A 17,132-nucleotide genomic window follows, 5' to 3' on the forward strand; every position below is an offset into this window, starting at 1 on the left:
GCCAAATACGATGAGAAAAATTGATTTTGGATCATGTTAAACATGAATAAATGATGAATTAATTCCAAAAATGTTAAAATCAATCTGAATAAGTTGATTTTTCAAAATTTAATAGCTTTTCTGGGCTCCACTTATTTTTTTCACATGATCCCTGATACAGACAAAAACGTGCTGTTCACAGCTGATTTCTCACATGTTAAACTGTTATTTGTAATCATTTTGAGAGTTCCCTACAATGTGTTCTTATTGATTAACTTTCTGCTGTTTGCAATCAATGTTATTATGTTTCTCAAATATTAATTTGCAGTGTGGTACCTAGTGATGTGGCCTTTATCGCCGCTAGTTTTTCGTAGTCTTTCAGAATCTGGATCATTTGTCCTTAAATTATTTCCACCCTCACCATACTCCATCAGCTGTAAATCATTTCAGAGGTGTTTTAAGTCTAAAAACTCGACAAATTACACTTGCTACCTTACCAGGTCGTCCGCAGACGAGGAAAAACTTTTTGACATCGCCTTAAACGGTCCATCATTGACACAACCAAGATCTAGTGATACAAATAAACCAGAAAGTATTTCCAAAACTTTACTGACTGAATCTAATTTAAGAAGAAAAATAAGCAACAATAATGGCTTTAACAATGGACTTCACACAAAAGTTAATGATGGAGCATACAAAGATAGATTTGATAGTCTGCGAGATGATAAATCGAAAGATAGAACTTTACAAATCGATGAAAAATTTCGCCTGCATTTGGAAGGCAAAACACCTAGTCAAATGGTTGATATTCTTAGAACCTACCGACACTTGATTGATCTGGGCCGCTTGAAGACTTTCATTAAACAAATTAGCTGTGCGGGTTACATCTATGAATATCATTTATCTCCTGAAGAATTTGAATTAATTCATAATATGTTGTTGGCTTTTCCAGAGATGACATCAGACATATCCAATCTAACCGATGTTTCCTGTTTTGTGTCCCAGCTTCGTGTTGACTCAAAAATACCTATGCTTCAGTACATTGCTAAGCAAATGATCAGGAAGATAGATGAGCTATCATTTGATGAAGTCTTTAATCTCTACAAAAGTTTACAAGCAATTAGAGTTCCATTACTTGAAGAAGGATCGGACATAACTGGCCAATTTGATGTACTTAATGATGATGTGCTTCGAGCTAGACATCTTTTAATATCCAATGTTGCCTTTCGAGTAGAAACTTCTCACTTTGATGAAACAGATATCGTTACTTTGTGTGAAGTATTTCGCCGGATCAACAAAGAATTATTTGCGAAGGAAGCAATTGATATTCTTTCAAAATCAATCGTTAGTATGAGCAGTTATATGCGGAGTAAAAACTCTACCGATATTATTGCTGGTTTAACTTCAACCAATGGTGCGAAAATATTGAGCGCAGTTGTAGCCTCCAAAGACAAAGCGGCAATCAAAAGATATCGCGATTTAATTGATTTATCAGTGGTTATTACTGGTCGATTAACGAATTCAAATATGAGAGCAAATCCTTCGAGTACTCAATATATTTCTGATTGTTTCTTTCGGATGCTACTCAAAGAAGCAAACAAATTTAATCAAGCATCTTTTTGGTTTAATTTTCTAAGTGAAATTGATTTCAATCGTCATAAGCTGGATCTACATAGCTGGCAAAATTTATTGACTCTTATAAATCGTTTCCGCATTTATTGTCCATCTATTATCGATACTATTGCTCCAATCGTAATAAGAAATGCCAATGCCTATATTCAAGATCGTCAAATTTCACCTATTCCATACATTCGTTTGATGGCTGAGTGTTATCATAAACCATTAACTGCAAATTGGGATAAATTTTTGTCCATTCTTCTACACCCTAAGAAATTGACTGAAGTTCCTGTTGACAGGTCTTTATCATTACTTTCTCGTCTTGCAATTTTAGAAGATTACTCTAAAATTCGAGACTTTGATGCAGATCTCATTAAATCTTCATTGACAGCCCACAAAAATTCAGCTCAAAGTAAACGTCTACTAACCCTCTACTCTGGACTAGCTCATGAAGCTGACAATGGCAATCAAAAATGGTCGATTAAACGAGAATTTTATCCTCTCGTATCAAAAGCTATTGTACAATTGAATAGAGAATTGCGATTCGGACCAATATCACCATTACAGTCTACTCTAGAAACCCTCTTTGGTGGACCAGAGTTTGTTGTCCATGGAGTCTGGACTAAAACTGGTCTTTTGATGCACCATCTTCTTGTATTTAGACGTGGTGAATATCCAGTTGCTATAAGAAATTTAGAATCTAATTTTCATTATGAATCAAAAATAAATTTTCTATACGAGATTCCAGTGCCTTCTGAAGCCAAAATGTAAGTAAATAATGATGCACCGAGAACGCAGTGTTTTATATATTTCATGATATTCTAATTATCTAACCCAACGTTTCTTTAATTATTTCAATTGACAGAGTTACCGTTGTACCAGCCTATAAATACTTTTATTCTAATCATTCAAGAAATTTGAGAGGAAAAATTCAATTTAAGTTACGTCTTATTAGGAAACTTGGCATTACACCTGTTCTGGTAAGTGATTCACTGGTCTTTATTCAGACTCGATTTAAATCTGCAATTTATTTTACTCACTCTTTCACTTTTCTCTCTATTAAAAGGTCGATATTTCTGAATTTGAAGATTTATCTGCTCATGAAAGACCACATTGGTTGATCACAAAGATTAGAAAGAAAATCATGGAGGATAATAACGATGCTTGGGAGTTTTGGAGATGATCAGTTCAACTTTACTGATTGGAAATCAGTCAATGATGCTTGCATCTCCAATCATGTCATGTTTGTTTCCCAAACAAATCATATAAAAACATTTTGTGTTCACTCAATGGAAGCGATAAAAACTTTCACGTATTTTATTTACCGATTTGACCAGAGCTTAACGAGTCATTTGTTATACTTATCCCTATTGATTGAGCATTAAAATGAAGGCATTCGGCTGATCTCGATGATTATACTCCCGATGATGCCAAAGTTGCTTTACCATTTCTAATACTTGACTTCATACTTGTTACATCACTTGCTGTTCAACTACCACCAACAGGCAATCCATGAAAGTGGACATTACAGCTTGAAGTAATTGAAGCAAATCATGAATGGATTGAACTACGATTATGCCAAAGATACCTAGTTAGTGACTTTTCTTACAATGTAATACTATAATATAATGATGTTTAGATGCCACTTTGACAGATTAAATAGATTTTTCATCATAAATTTACAAACCATGTCAGATTTTGTAGATAATACACAATAATAAATAACAAATTGACGATTTAGTGTAAGTCAAATCTTTAATTTTCAAGAACAAAGTGTTGTTACAATTGTATCAATGTGTTCATAATATAAAGTATTCATTAAATCTTAAACATCAATAAATAATTTTTACATTTGCGAATAACATACAATATAAAATTATTTGAAACTGATACAATCATTTGTATTCTTAAGAACTGCCCTGATTGAATAACACTTGAGTAAAATTCCCTATTCACTTTATTAATCTTAAAATATCTTAAATTGAAGATTAGAGTCACTTTTGTGAAATTGGTTGAATATGTTTAAACAAATAAGATATTTATGAAATTAAATTAAATTTTTTCGTTCCGAGAAACAATAAATTTACAAGTTATATTTCAATTGTATGAAACAAAATAAAAATAAGAAAACCAAAACTCAAACCGAAAGAAGGTAAAAATATAGTGTATTTGAGTCTCTACATATTAACATTGTAAGCTCAAGTTGTCAATTGCACTTCATTCAAAAGAATGCTTGTATTCCTGTAATAGCTTTCCCTAGTATTAAAGCATGAATGTCATGCGTTCCTTCATAGGTATTAACAGCTTCTAAATTGTTTGCATGGCGCATTACATGATATTCATCAGAGATACCGTTTCCACCAAGCATATCACGAGCCATTCGAGCAATCTTCAAGGCTTTACCACAGGAGTTTCGTTTAATCAAAGAAATCATTTCATGAGTAGCTAAGCCTTTGTCTTTCAAACGACCTACTTGCAAGCAAGCTGCTAATCCAATAGAAATTTCAGAAGCCATATCGGCTAATTTTTTCTGTATCAATTGGTTAGCTGCTAACGGACGGTCAAATTGTTTACGATCCATTGTGTATTGTCGAGCAGCTTCATAACAAAACTGTGCGGCTCCTAATACTCCCCATGCGATTCCGTATCTGGCATTATTTAGACATGAAAACGGACCTCTCATTCCTTCCACTTCAGGAAGCATGTTCTCTTCGGGAACTTGAACATTTTCCATCAATATCATTCCAGTTGTTGAAGCTCTTAAAGATAATTTGCCCTCTAATTTAGGTGTTTCCAAGCCTTTCATTCCTCGTTCCAAAATGAATCCTTTGACTTTTCCCTTATGAGCGTCACTTTTAGCCAAGACGACACAAATATCAGCAATCGGTGAGTTAGTTATCCATGTTTTGGATCCAGTAAGATAATAGCTTTTTGTAGATGCATCATAAGTGGCCTATGAAAGTATAAAGAAAAAATTATTAGCCTTTGGACTTGCATCATATTCATCCTATTGACGATTTTGTGAATGAATAGGTTTATCATTGATAACTGTTATTGTTACCTTTGTCGTTATACCACCAGCATCGCTTCCAAAATCTGGCTCAGTCAGGCCAAAACAACCAATAATTTCACCAGATCTCAATTTTTCCAAATACTTGTCCTTCTGTTGGTCACTTCCGAACTCATAAATTGCCCCCATAACTAGAGATGATTGTGCACTCAAAGCTGTTCTAAAAGCACTATCAACCATCTCTATTTCACGAGTAAGTAATCCATAGGCAACGTAAGATACACCGGAACAACCATATCCTTTCAAAGTTGACCCTATGGCACCTAAAGATCCCATTTCTTTCATTATATTCTTGTCAAACACCTCATCACGGTTAGCTTTCAAAATTCTTGGCATCAACTTTTCTTGACAATAAGAGCGAAATTTGTCTCTAATCAAAATCTCGTCTTGGGTCAAAAATTCGTCCATATTTAAAGGATCAGCATAATCAAATTTTGCACCGAGAGTTTTACAAGTCGACATATTACGATTTGAAAACACTTTACCATATGATAATATCGAACTGTTGTTTAAAACGGGCTTTATTCGGTGTAAAAATTAGCTATGGCACTTGAATGTTTTTAAATGAAAAAGATGAGATAATTGAAACTCATAAAACACCAATTACTTTTTTCAATGTAAACAAAACAAAAATGTAGATACCGAAGCCAGTGAAAATCAAGCTGACTAGCCAGCCAGAATCAGCATGATTGGCTATGGCCAGTATATAAGTAGCCTGAGCTGGCTTAAAATTAACTAGCTTTAGCTAGCTGCTTAGCTAGCTTTGGTCTAAAATTGAAATTTTTGTAACTAACTTTTTTCAAAACTAAACGAGCATTTTGTTTTTGTTAATTTTATTAATTTACAAACCATGTCAGATTTTGTAGATAACAAATTGACGATTTAGTGTAAGTCAAATCTTTAATTTTCAAGAACAAAGTGTTGTTACAATTGTATCAATGTGTTCATAATATAAAGTATTCATTAAATCTTAAAAATCAATAAATAATTTTTACATTTGCGAATAACATACTTTTTAAAATTATTTGAAACTGATACAATCATTTGTATTCTAAGAACTGACCTGATTGAATAACACTTGAGTAAAATTCCCTATTCACTTGACTAGTTTAATTTAACGACAGTACAGAATTCAATAGAATCTACTGTGAATGATGTTGATTTCCGAAATACTGAAGGGCTTTTTGGACAGCAGCAAAGGAAAATCCATTTTAGAACAATGAGAATTATCTTTGACTGATTCTCAGTGATGAGGTTCTATTTAAATTTTCTTTGGTCTTGGTTTTGAAAAGCTTTGCACAAACAAATGGTAAAAGTAGAACAATTGTGGCTTGAACTGCGGCTAATGAGCTGACGTAGGTAGCAAAAAGTTCCGGTCTCTTATCCATGAATCCAGTTATTATCCAGGGATGAGCCGTGTCACCAATGGCACCAATGAGAAAAATAACAGACGCATATTTACGAGTAATACATATGTACTCTTGTATAGAACCGAGGGAAGCTGCGAATGTTGGTGAAAATCCAGCGGCAAGCATGATGAATGAGATCCAAGCGAAGGTTCGACTGTGTGCAGCATAAAGAAACATTAAAACAGCCCCAACCAAAGTTAGTAGACAATTAAAAATGATAATGGATTGTTTTTGAATATAATTAGTTGCAATGATGAAAATTAAACGATAAGATGTAAAGACGGTCCAATATGCTGATACCAAATCTGCACCATCCTTTTTGGTCATTTGCAGGTCCGATTTGACAACAAAAGCAGGTCCCAATGATCCTGGTTAAATAATGTTTCAAAAAAATGATTTTAAACTTTAGTTTTTATATCAAATGTATCAATTTAAATTAGAATTGATTACTTCCTGAGATGAACAATCAACTAAAATAATAGCTAACCTGCCAGAGCGTTGACTGCAAAAGTTGCATGGCAAATGAAGGCACCAATCATGATAATTAAATTTTTTTTCCATTTCGGATGATCATCAGTTATTTCAGTTTCCTTGCTCTCTTTGATTGAATCAGTCTTGAAATATGAATACAAGAATCCAAATGAAGTAAGAATCATAATAAGCCCGAAAAAAAGAAATGGATATTGAACTTTAACGTCTTCTGGAGTGTAACCAACAACAGTTGCATCTGTACTTTCAGTTGTGTTTTTGTCTTCACTTTCAATTGTATCATTTGTATTTGTCACTTGTGGCAATAAAAAGGATTTAACAATCAGAGGAGCCAACAATGATCCTAAGCCACAAGTCCCATGCAGTACTTGGACATAATTTGTTGATCTTTCGTTCCAAATTGCGAGAACAGAAGTGTTAGAATCTAAAAAAATCTTATTAGAAACTTATATCTCATCAAGTTTCAGAAGTGAACGTAATTTTGAACAATCGAGATCATTTTCGCAACATTTTCAAAGCAACTTGAACCCATTTCTTAAATGTAAATGCTTACATATTTCCAAGATTCCCAGTGCCGTTCCCGACAAGAAAATACATGCATTCACTACATTGAACTGCTTAAACCAAGGAGCAGTACCAGTCATTAGACCAGCCATCATATTGGTAAGAAATAAGATCATTTCAGGTCCTAAGAAAATGCCAACAAATCCCGCTAAAAGAAGCACATGATTTTCATTTTGTCAAGTTTAATTTCTTTCGTTTTTTCACCGACTTACAGGTTATTGATCCGGTCAAAATACCAAATGAACGACTTGGTACCAGTTGAGATGCTTTGGTGAATGACACATCCATCCTTATTTGTAAATCAAATAAAGATGAACCCAAAAGGGTATAACAAGCACCAAAGCAGAAGAATGAAACGTAACATAAGAACGTTTTCAACAGTTTTGCACGATTAGCTGCTAAGTAATTTGAAAGGTTCATTCTGATTGCTAGAGAATGTAATCTGTGCAAGAGCAAGACGGAAAAATTAAATTCTGAGTGAATTAACGTTTTTTCTTGTTGCTCTGTCAATTACAACTCAATGCAATCTGAACAATAACATTAATCTCAACCAACCAACTTGTTTTTATATTAGCACTTGATACTATTATCTGTCTCAGATCTGTCTGTTTCTGTAATCAGATCATTATAAATCTACTATTTAAATTATCAGATCAAGTCCCTTTGTCATTGAAAGTATCATAAAACTTGATTAATCTTAAAATATCATAAATTGAATATTAGAGTCATTTTTGTGAAACTGGTTTAATATGTTTAAAAAGCAAGATATTATTATAATATTCATAGATTTACATTAAAGTCCCAATCCACAAATAGTTTTAAAGCGATATTTGGAAACATAGTAAAGCCAAAAGTCGCAGTTAATTGATTATCATCAATGTTTCTCTCTTTTGTTGGGAAACTACTTTTATCAATTGATTTTATCTTGCAACAGAATACAAAGACCTACATGATGAAAACACCAGCAATCAAAGGAACAAGGCATAGATACACCTGTATTGTGTATTAAACTTTAACATCTTCTGGTTGTAATGAACAATAGACTAATCTTTATTGCCAGGCTATTTGAATGTTATCACATTTTGGTTTACAAGCTTAACTATTTAGATCACACTGTTACTAATATACCTCACTCTGAGATAATTTCATTGATTTAATCAATTTTTGGACCATGTAGATCAGAAGATATCGACAAACAATCGAAAGTGAGCAATTTTTAGGCTTACCCAACTTTAATTTTGATAATTTTTTTGAATTCGTCACTACTTTCACTATAATCAGTGAAAAAATGCAAAATATCTCTTCTCATTCAGCTAAAAACGATATGATCTGTAAACGAAGCCTGAGAGCAAAATCACCTGCGAAGAAAACAATTCCATTATTTCAAAGATTTAGTTTTTGATTCTGTATGGATTGACACCCACTATCGCTATCCATTTCTGTCGATTGATCAGAAAACTAGCGATTTTTTGCTTATTTCTTGATTGACGAGACATAAACCTAAACATTTACAGTTTTCTCAAAATTTTTGAGAAACGACAAAATGGTGAAACATAAACTGGATGAATTTGTGACCCTCTTTGCTCCTAAGTTATCTAGCCCTCCTGGCCCTCATAATTCACCTAACCTCAGACTAATTGGGAGCTTTTAGAGCGATTTGAAATCTAAATTTTATGCAAAAACCAAATGCTTTTCATGTATCAAATAAAAGATGAATGAAATTGAAATTGAAGCTAGATTATTTCCCAAAATTGACTCAAAAGATACTGGAAATCAAAAATTTAGTCTCCAACTTTTTCGTCAAAGGTTATGAATATTTAAATTCTTGCAGATTGTAATTAACAATGGACTAATCTTTATTGCCAGTCTATTTTAATGTTTCACTTTTGTCACACTTTAATTTACAAGCTTGATTATGTAGATCTTACTGTTGATAATGTGATTCACGCTATTTAAAGTCTTTTAAATATTTTTATTTTCATTGCAATCAAGTGAGAGATTCATAATTCAGTCAATGAAAATTGCAACTTAATTAATGATTATATTTTCATCAATGTTAATGGTCTAAAATATGATAATTAACTAATCTTAATTTAAGAAAATTTCTTTTCAAATTCATGTTTCGAAGTGAATTATCAATTTTCCCAATAACTTATTCAATCCAGACCATTATTACTCACATTTCTGAAGTTGAAGATGAGGTGAAACTCATCGATTCACTAGTGTTTTAAGGACTCGCCGAATTGAACAACACTTGAGTAAAATTCCTTATGCCCTTGAATAGTTTAATCTATCGACAGTAATGAACCTGGAATCTGAAATAAACTAATGTTGATTTATGAAACAAAGAAACGCAGCAATTGGTTTTGGTTAACAAACAAATGCATAAAATTTTAATTACAGCAGAAAATCTAATTTAAACAACAACAATTATCTTTGACTGATTCTTAATGAAGACGTTCTATTGAGAGTCTCTTTGGTCTTGGCTTTGAAAAGCTTTGCACAAACAAAAGGTAAAAGTAAAACAATTGTGGCTTGAACTGCGGCTAATGAGCTGACGTAGGTAGCAAATAGTTCAGGTGTCTTATCCATGAATCCAGTTATTATCCAGGGATGAGCCGTGTCACCAATGGCACCAATGAGAAAGATAAAGGATGCATAGTTTTGTGTGATGCATATGTACTCTTGTATAAAACCGAGGGAAGCTGCGAATGTTGGTGAAAATCCGATTGCAAGCATAATGAATGAGATCCAAGCGAAGGTTTGACTGTGTGCAGCATAAAGAAACATTAAAACAGCGCCTGTCAACGTTAATAGACAATTAAAAATGATAATAAATATTTTCTCAATATAATTGGTTGCAATGATGAAAATTAAACGATAAGATGTGAAGACGGTCCAATATGTTGATACCAAATTTGCACCATCCTTTTTGGTCATTTTCAGGTCTGATTTGACGACAAAAGCAGGTGCCAAGGATCCTGGTTCAATAATATTAAAAAATGATTAATCTTTTGTTCAAATGTCTAGTCTGTTAAATTGAAATAAGATGAACAATCAACTGAAATAATAACTCACCAGTCATAGCGTTTACGGCAAAAGAAGCATGGCAAATGAAAGCACCAATCATGATAACTAAAAGTTTTTTCCATCTCGGATGATCGTCAGATATTTCAGTTACCTTACTCTTTCTTATTGAACCACTCTTGAAATAGGAATACAAGAATCCACATGAAGTAAGAATCATAATAAGCCCGAAAAACAGAAATGGATATTGAACTTTAACGTCTTCTGGAGTGTAAGCAACAAAAGTTTTATTTCCACTGTCAGTTGTATTATTTGTATCTGCACTCTCGGTTGTATTGGTTGAATCTGCCACTTGAGGTAATAAAAAGGACTTAACCATCAGAGGAGCCAACAATGACCCTAATCCAAAAGTCCCGTGTAATACTTGGACATAATTTGTCGATTTTTCGTTCCAAATCGAGAGGACAAATGTGTTAGAATCTAATGAATGCCAACAAAAAAATCTAATTAGAAACTCATATCTTAATAAAGTTCCAGACGGCAATGTATTTGTGAATAATGAAGATTATTTTGGTAACATTTTCAAAACAACTTGAACTCATTTCTTAAATGTAAATGCTTACATATTTCCAAGATTCCTTGTGCTATTCCCGACAAGAAAAGACAGGCATTAACTACATTGTACTGTTTAAACAAAGGAGCTGCACCAGTCATTACTCCAGCCATCATGTTGGTGATAAATAAAACCATTTCAGATTCCAAGAATATACCAATAAATCCCGCTAAAAGAAGAGCACAGATTATTCTTATTTCGTTAAGTTTAATATCTTTTGTTTGTCATCGACTTACAGACTATTGATCCAATCAAAATACCAAAGGAACGACTCGGCACCAGACGAGTAGCTTGGGTGAATAAAACACTCATCCTTATTTGTAAATCAAATAAAGATGAACCCAAAAGGGTATAACAAGCACCAAAGCATAAAAATGAAACGTAACATAAGAAAGTTTTAAACAATTTTGAACGATTAGCTGATAAATAATTTGAAATATTCATTTTGATGACTAAAATGACTATTGTCACCTTGTTTGTGGTAAAACCTTGTAATAGACTAAATAATTCAATTCTAAGTGAATCCTTGTTTCACTTGTTACTCTATTAATTGCAACTCATTGAAATCTTAACAATATTATTAGTCTTGATCAACAAACTTGTTTGTATGTTAGCACTTGATACTATTATCTGTCTCAATCAGATTATTATCAATCTACTTTTGAATTTATTAGATCAAATCCTTTTTTCATTGAAAATATCGTAAGGCTGATTTGTCTTGAAACATCTTGAATTTAATATTAGAGTCACTTTTGTGAAACTGTTTGAATAAGTTTGAATATGCAAGATATTCATAGATATATTAATATATTAAAGTCCCAGTCCAAAGATAGTTTTAAAATAAAAGTTGGAAGCATAATAAATTCATGAATCGTTGATATTTGATTCATCAATGTTGGGGAATTACTGCTGAATTTTGTATTGCTCTTGAAAGAAATGAATACTCTAAGTAGGTAATAATAAGTAGATTAGCCTTTTTACATTATAAACTATTCTGTTTAAAATCCTTCGCATCATATTTTGAATCAAAGTCACACGGTAAAAATATTGTTGTTATAATCATTGTGCCATTGTACAAATCATTGGGTTCAATAGATTTACAATGTTAACCTTTCTAAATTATAAGTCTAAATTATTTGCTTATAAATTATCAAAAACATGACAGAATATGAAAAATTAGTTGAATTTAAAATAACTCCAACGTTGATCCAGATTTGAGATAAAATTAGTAAAACAAATATACGGAGTGATATCAGATGTTGAATTATCAGATACCTTGAATTTTGTGTTAAATTGTTTAATCAGAATTGACAGATCATATAATGAACCAATTCACAAGTCTTTTTTATACAGTGTTTTATTCATATAAAATACAAAAATAACGTTTTACGTGGATTTTTCTAACGGAGGCCATTCAGACTGTATTTCAAAATGAAGAGCTTCAGGTATCCATTTCAAAAATTCCGTCAAGAGATCTATTTAAAGAGAAAAGAATGGAATTTGGTCAAAATTTTTGAAAATGCAAACAATATAAAAAAATTCAAACAACTTACATTTCGGGTCTTCATTCCACTTCGCAATGAGAGATTTTTTAGAACAGATTCTGTGATTGGCTAGACTGTTTAAGATAAATTCTGTTCTTTTTTGTAACTTGGCCCATGATTTTTGCATGATAGCTGGTGTTGATAGCAAAGATGAACGTTTAGATATAAAATAATCGATAACTAAACCTTCAAGAAGAAATCTTGTAAACCAACGATATTTGTCAATTGATTCTGGAAACTCGATTTCTGTATCTGGCAAAATCCAGTTGTAAGGACCGAAGTTACAGTTAACAGTACATTTAACACAATCTGCTTCGGAGTCATAGCGAGGTGGAGGGTCATTCATTGGCTTGGAAAATGTACACATATTAGGTGCATAAATTGGTATCCATTCTGGCTCAATAGCTACAACATCTGAATAAAAAAGAGATTTGTTTGTTAAAAGAAGGTCGAGAATGCAAACAAAATAAATCTACTCACTTCTCATATAAAGTTTCTGTGTTTCATAAATTTCTTGATAGACAATCCATTCTGGTTTTACATCATTCAGAACTGAATCATTAGAGATATAGACAGGTTGTTCAACTTCGATACTTTTATATGCGTTTTTTAATATTCTACGATTTTCATTGTCTTTTTCATCGTCTGGCATGATTCTAAGATCAACAAAATAAGAAATTAAAATTAGACGAAACAATAAAGATGGATTTGCGATTATTTCAATTTACCTTGCAACATGATCAAAAAGACCTGAAAGTAAAATTTGTCTGAGTGCTTTTGCTTGACCGTCAGTTGGAGGCAACATCTTCAGATCTGTTGATAATCCTAATTGAGGGAAAATAGTCGAAGCTGTGAAAATAAAATAATATAATTATCAGTAATCAAATGATAAAAGTAATTAAATTACGATGAAAAATAATGAAAATTATCATACTTTCTTTCAACAGTTGTATTCTTAATTTACGTATTTCATTCATTGCCTTCAAACGAAGTCCATATTTACTACAAAAGGCAGGAATACAATCAACATGTTCCCAAGCACCAATTGCACATAGAAAAATCATCATATCACCTAATAATAAACTATTACCCTGTAATTGAGAGATATGTAAATAATATAAGTAATCTAATTAGTTTCGACTAGAAAAAATTGAATTTAAACGAGAAACTCACGATTCCAGCCCATTTTTTACGGATGATTGAAAGTCTATCTTTGTATACTTTTTTGGTTCCATCTTCATTTATTTGGTCAACCGAGCTTTGAGAAACAAATATTTCTTGGACAGTCAAAGCAGAAACGATTGAAATCGAATAAGAAATAAGATTTTGTTTCGATGCTAAAATAATCATCTTAGCAAATCTAGGGCTTAACGGTAAGAGAGAGATTGTTCGCCCGAGAGGAGTGATTCTTGCGACAGCTAGAAAGAAAAAAAATATTCAGTAAATGGATGAAAGTTAAATTTTTAAAAAGTACTCACTTTTAGCTTGAGTTTTATTTTTTGCTTTGTCAATTTTAGCTTCACACACTTTTGTTTCTTTTAGAGCGCCTAGCAAGACCAGTCTTTTTTCAGCTGCAAGGATACTTTCTGAAGATGGTGGTGTTGGGAAAGGAAAATTTGCTACATTGTCGATATTCATCGACTGGAAAATAAATAAAAAATGGTTAGTTTAGTGTAATTCTAGAGGTGAAATCTCATCGATAAATAATAAGATGTGTTCAAGACTACAATGTTTTCGATTTCTTGATTTTCATTTCAAGAATCAATGTCCTATCAATTATATTGTGGTCTTGCACATTCTAAATGCCCTAAATTCATACCTTCATCTGTAAAACAAGATCATCTATTGGTTTCCGAACTATTTCCGCATCAGAAAATTTTTTGAAATCATTGTAGACAGCTGATGAATATAACCTAAAATAGAAAGATCAAATTGAATCGATTTATTATTTAGCCGGAAAATATTCACCAAATAAAAAAATCAAAAATTGATACAATACCTATAACAATGTCCTTTACCCGTTCTTCCTGAACGCCCAGCTCTTTGATCAGCAGATGATTGAGAAATCCAGTCAATTAAAAACGTTGAAATACCAGTAGTTTGGTCATAATATTTCATTTTAACCTAAAAATGTGCATATTTTATAAATTTAGAAAAAATAAATGAATAAGTAAAGTTAAATAAAAAGCTAAGAGAGTTGATCTACCTTTCCAGTATCAATAACATATTCAATGTTCGGTATTGTTAAAGACGTTTCTGCAATATTTGTAGCGACTACACAAAGTCTAACCCCTTCAGGAGGCTTTTCAAAAATCAGACGTTGCCTTTTTTCATTGAGATGCGAAAAAAGTGGTAAACAATAAAGAGGATCACTACAAGAAACAACATTGTCATCGTCCTCATCAGAAGATTCGTTATTTCCATCCTCATCTGATACATCATCTGCCAAATCGATTTCATCACCAAATCTGATTAAAAGTAATAGATTTTTGTTAGTTAAACAAGGCGAAATGATTATAATACAAGATTCTTACGCATTTAAATCAATCTGAGGCATAATATCACCTAATGTTTTAGGTTTAGTTTTACGAAGTTTCTTGGCCTCTTTTCTTGATACTCTTTGTATTTCTTTTTCCTCTTCCTTCTCCTTTTGTTTTGCTAACGAATTTTCATTAAAAGGAAATGTTTGGCGTAATTTCCGACATAACGTTAAAACTTCTTGTTGACCAGTCAGAAAAACTAATATTCCTCCTCTTTTAGGCATATTTTTGTGTATCTTACAAACTTTAGAATATGCTGCGTGAATATAATCTTCTGGTGTTACCTTGTTGTGGTAAACATTGATTGGATATTGTCTTACTTCGATCTGAGAGAGAAAACGAGTGATATTAAAATTAAGAAGATACAAAAATGCTAAAGAAGACTTACATTTATAACAGGAGGTTCAGTTTTGAATAAATTTGGATTGGTCTTAAAATCATCGATTCTCAAAGTAGCTGACATGATAATTAGTCTTAGACGATCATTTTTCTGTAAGAAAAGTGTAGAAAAATAATTAAGGGCTGAAACAATCACTAATATCAATTAATTTTTCCGTATCTTGAGATCTTACCTTTGATCTTAGCTTGATTATTCTAGATAAAAGTCCGATCAGAATGTCTGAGTACACTGTTCTCTCATGAGCTTCGTCAATGATAATAACAGAATAGTCTGATAATAGGAAATCCTGTAGAAAAGAGCATTAAAGAAGAGATTATTGTTTATTAAGAAACACAGGGTACTTTGAAGTAAGAATTACCTTTTGAATTTCTTTCAGCAAGATACCATCCGTCATAAACTTAATTTTTGTCTCATCTGTACAATTGCCTTCAAATCTAATTTGGTATGAAACAATATCACTGGAAAGGTTCATTTCATGACCAACACGACTAGCCATGGCAATAGCGGCGACTCTTCTAGGTTCTGTGATTCCTATCTTTCTGTCAATAGCATAACCAGCTTCGTAGAGAAATTGAGGAATCTGAGTTGTCTTCCCTGATCCAGTTTCTCCGCACAAAATGGTTACATCATTATCATTGATAGTTTCCATGATTTCACATTCCTTACTATATATTGGAAGCCCCTCTCTGCTCTTTTGGATTTCTGGATCTCGATTTACAGAAACAAATCTAGGTTTCATGGTAACTTCCTTTGAAATGTTAGATACATCTTTATCTACAGTTTTTAGTTGTTCCTCAGGAACTTTTGAAGATTCACTAGGTTTTTCATTTTCACTTTTATCAACAACTTCATCAGCTACTGAATTTTCTTCTGGTTCCCATTTCGATAACACCTCAACCACTTTGTTTTTCTCTTGTTCAGTTGATAAATTTTCTTTATCATTCAAGTTGAGTTGGTTAGTTACATCTGCCGGTTCTTCCTCCTTAATTTCCTCTTCTTCGTTTTCGCCATGACCTTCGTCATCGTTATCGTCATCTTCTTCTTCTTTTTCTTCTCCATCTGAATCATCATCAGAGCGATCAAATCCTAAGACATTATTTCCTACTTTTTTATTAGCATCTTCCAGGGTGTTGATGCGCATTCGTTTTCTTGCTGAAGTCTTTATCTTAGAAAGTTCAACTTCAGCAATCTGTGAACTTGCAATATCTATATTTCTGTAAATAAATAAAAATAAATTATCTCTCTGAAGAAAATTGAGAAAAAAAATTTAACTAACCTTTTGTATCCTTTTGTATGTAAATTCGAAGTTGAAGACATTGCACTATAAGTTTTTGTATCCAATTGATGTTTTTTTAGCTCATCTAAAATTGAAGACCTCTGTAAAAATTAAAAAAAGAGTAAATAAATCATTCAATTAACATAAATATTGAGACTTACATCTTGGATTCTCTTTTTTCTATCCAAAACTTTTTGTAACTTCTTTTTCTTCTTGAGTGACAGCACTTTTTTCGGCTTTTTCTTGGATTGTACATCACTTTTTCTGTCTTTAACACCATCAACATTTTTATTTGATGGAAGAATCAATGGATTAGAAGAATCATATTTGCTATGATCAACTTCCAACTCGATAGGAATTTCAGCAACACTACTTTTACTTTTGACAGCTGACTTTATTGTATCTTTACCACCCGATCTTGCTTTAATATTTCTCCGTCGTTTAATTGATCTACCCATAGTGTAACACAATATATAAACAAATTTAAATTAAATTTAAGAACTAGATAGCTATTAAGTTAATAAAGTGTAATTACAAACACGTAAATATTAAAACATTAAACATGGCATGGGTTAAATGAGGTAAACAAAACCATGTGACTGTG

General features: G+C 32.2%; 5 protein-coding genes across 5 annotated transcripts; 1 reads left to right on the plus strand and 4 right to left on the minus strand.

The window, feature by feature from the left end:
• The first annotated feature begins 128 nt into the window (after positions 1-128).
• On the plus strand, positions 129-3,450 carry LOC107361656 (uncharacterized). The gene is made up of 3 exons (XM_015928501.3): positions 129-2,363; positions 2,462-2,576; positions 2,663-3,450. Exons 1-3 carry the CDS (start codon positions 322-324, stop codon positions 2,777-2,779), a joined length of 2,274 nt encoding a protein of 757 aa, XP_015783987.2. The 5' UTR covers positions 129-321; the 3' UTR covers positions 2,780-3,450.
• Positions 3,451-3,613: 163 nt separating this feature from the next.
• LOC107361661 (glutaryl-CoA dehydrogenase, mitochondrial) lies at positions 3,614-5,352 on the minus strand. Its single transcript, XM_015928506.3, has 2 exons — positions 4,658-5,352; positions 3,614-4,549 (listed from the first exon to the last, which is right to left on the minus strand). The coding sequence occupies exons 1-2, from the start codon at positions 5,126-5,128 to the stop codon at positions 3,818-3,820; spliced, it is 1,203 nt and encodes a 400-aa protein (XP_015783992.1). The 5' UTR covers positions 5,129-5,352; the 3' UTR covers positions 3,614-3,817.
• Positions 5,353-5,547: 195 nt separating this feature from the next.
• Positions 5,548-7,657, minus strand: LOC107361658 (solute carrier family 60 member 2-like). Its single transcript, XM_015928504.2, has 4 exons — positions 7,341-7,657; positions 7,118-7,276; positions 6,563-6,988; positions 5,548-6,443 (listed from the first exon to the last, which is right to left on the minus strand). Exons 1-4 carry the CDS (start codon positions 7,546-7,548, stop codon positions 5,893-5,895), a joined length of 1,344 nt encoding a protein of 447 aa, XP_015783990.1. The 5' UTR covers positions 7,549-7,657; the 3' UTR covers positions 5,548-5,892.
• Positions 7,658-9,492: 1,835 nt separating this feature from the next.
• LOC107361657 (solute carrier family 60 member 2) lies at positions 9,493-11,334 on the minus strand. The gene is made up of 4 exons (XM_015928502.3): positions 11,005-11,334; positions 10,779-10,937; positions 10,207-10,635; positions 9,493-10,109 (listed from the first exon to the last, which is right to left on the minus strand). The coding sequence occupies exons 1-4, from the start codon at positions 11,210-11,212 to the stop codon at positions 9,559-9,561; spliced, it is 1,347 nt and encodes a 448-aa protein (XP_015783988.1). The 5' UTR covers positions 11,213-11,334; the 3' UTR covers positions 9,493-9,558.
• Positions 11,335-12,049: 715 nt separating this feature from the next.
• On the minus strand, positions 12,050-17,120 carry kz (putative ATP-dependent RNA helicase kurz). Its single transcript, XM_015928500.3, has 16 exons — positions 16,690-17,120; positions 16,529-16,629; positions 15,611-16,466; positions 15,425-15,538; positions 15,241-15,342; positions 14,847-15,178; positions 14,519-14,780; positions 14,312-14,436; positions 14,132-14,225; positions 13,791-13,953; positions 13,486-13,730; positions 13,247-13,403; positions 13,041-13,161; positions 12,793-12,968; positions 12,322-12,726; positions 12,050-12,243 (listed from the first exon to the last, which is right to left on the minus strand). Exons 1-16 carry the CDS (start codon positions 16,984-16,986, stop codon positions 12,155-12,157), a joined length of 3,639 nt encoding a protein of 1,212 aa, XP_015783986.1. The 5' UTR covers positions 16,987-17,120; the 3' UTR covers positions 12,050-12,154.
• Between the last annotated feature and the right edge of the window lie 12 nt (positions 17,121-17,132).

Source organism: Tetranychus urticae, chromosome 1 (assembly GCF_039701765.1).
Source record: "Tetranychus urticae isolate SD_2017Ah chromosome 1, NJAU_TeUrti_SD_1.0, whole genome shotgun sequence".
In the NCBI taxonomy this organism is placed as follows: Eukaryota; Metazoa; Arthropoda; class Arachnida; order Trombidiformes; family Tetranychidae; genus Tetranychus; species Tetranychus urticae.

Excerpts from the sequence above, each read along its gene's own strand:
- LOC107361656 (XM_015928501.3), top strand. The coding sequence starts at position 322 with ATGTGGCCTTTATCGCCGCTAGTTTTTCGTAGTCTTTCAGAATCTGGA. Across the intron at positions 2,364-2,461 it reads GTGCCTTCTGAAGCCAAAAT|AGTTACCGTTGTACCAGCCT; the intron begins GTAAGTAAATAA and ends TTCAATTGACAG. Across the intron at positions 2,577-2,662 it reads TTGGCATTACACCTGTTCTG|GTCGATATTTCTGAATTTGA; the intron begins GTAAGTGATTCA and ends CTCTATTAAAAG.
- LOC107361661 (XM_015928506.3), bottom strand. The coding sequence starts at position 5,128 with ATGTCGACTTGTAAAACTCTCGGTGCAAAATTTGATTATGCTGATCCT. Across the intron at positions 4,550-4,657 it reads CTGGTGGTATAACGACAAAG|GCCACTTATGATGCATCTAC; the intron begins GTAACAATAACA and ends ATACTTTCATAG.
- LOC107361658 (XM_015928504.2), bottom strand. The coding sequence starts at position 7,548 with ATGAACCTTTCAAATTACTTAGCAGCTAATCGTGCAAAACTGTTGAAA. Across the intron at positions 7,277-7,340 it reads TTTGACCGGATCAATAACCT|CGGGATTTGTTGGCATTTTC; the intron begins GTAAGTCGGTGA and ends TGCTTCTTTTAG. Across the intron at positions 6,444-6,562 it reads TGCAGTCAACGCTCTGGCAG|GATCATTGGGACCTGCTTTT; the intron begins GTTAGCTATTAT and ends TTATTTAACCAG.
- LOC107361657 (XM_015928502.3), bottom strand. The coding sequence starts at position 11,212 with ATGAATATTTCAAATTATTTATCAGCTAATCGTTCAAAATTGTTTAAA. Across the intron at positions 10,938-11,004 it reads TTTGATTGGATCAATAGTCT|CGGGATTTATTGGTATATTC; the intron begins GTAAGTCGATGA and ends CTCTTCTTTTAG. Across the intron at positions 10,110-10,206 it reads TGCCGTAAACGCTATGACTG|GATCCTTGGCACCTGCTTTT; the intron begins GTGAGTTATTAT and ends TTATTGAACCAG.
- kz (XM_015928500.3), bottom strand. The coding sequence starts at position 16,986 with ATGGGTAGATCAATTAAACGACGGAGAAATATTAAAGCAAGATCGGGT. Across the intron at positions 15,343-15,424 it reads TAATCAAGCTAAGATCAAAG|AAAAATGATCGTCTAAGACT; the intron begins GTAAGATCTCAA and ends CTTTTCTTACAG. Across the intron at positions 12,244-12,321 it reads GTGGAATGAAGACCCGAAAT|ATCTCTTGACGGAATTTTTG; the intron begins GTAAGTTGTTTG and ends CTCTTTAAATAG.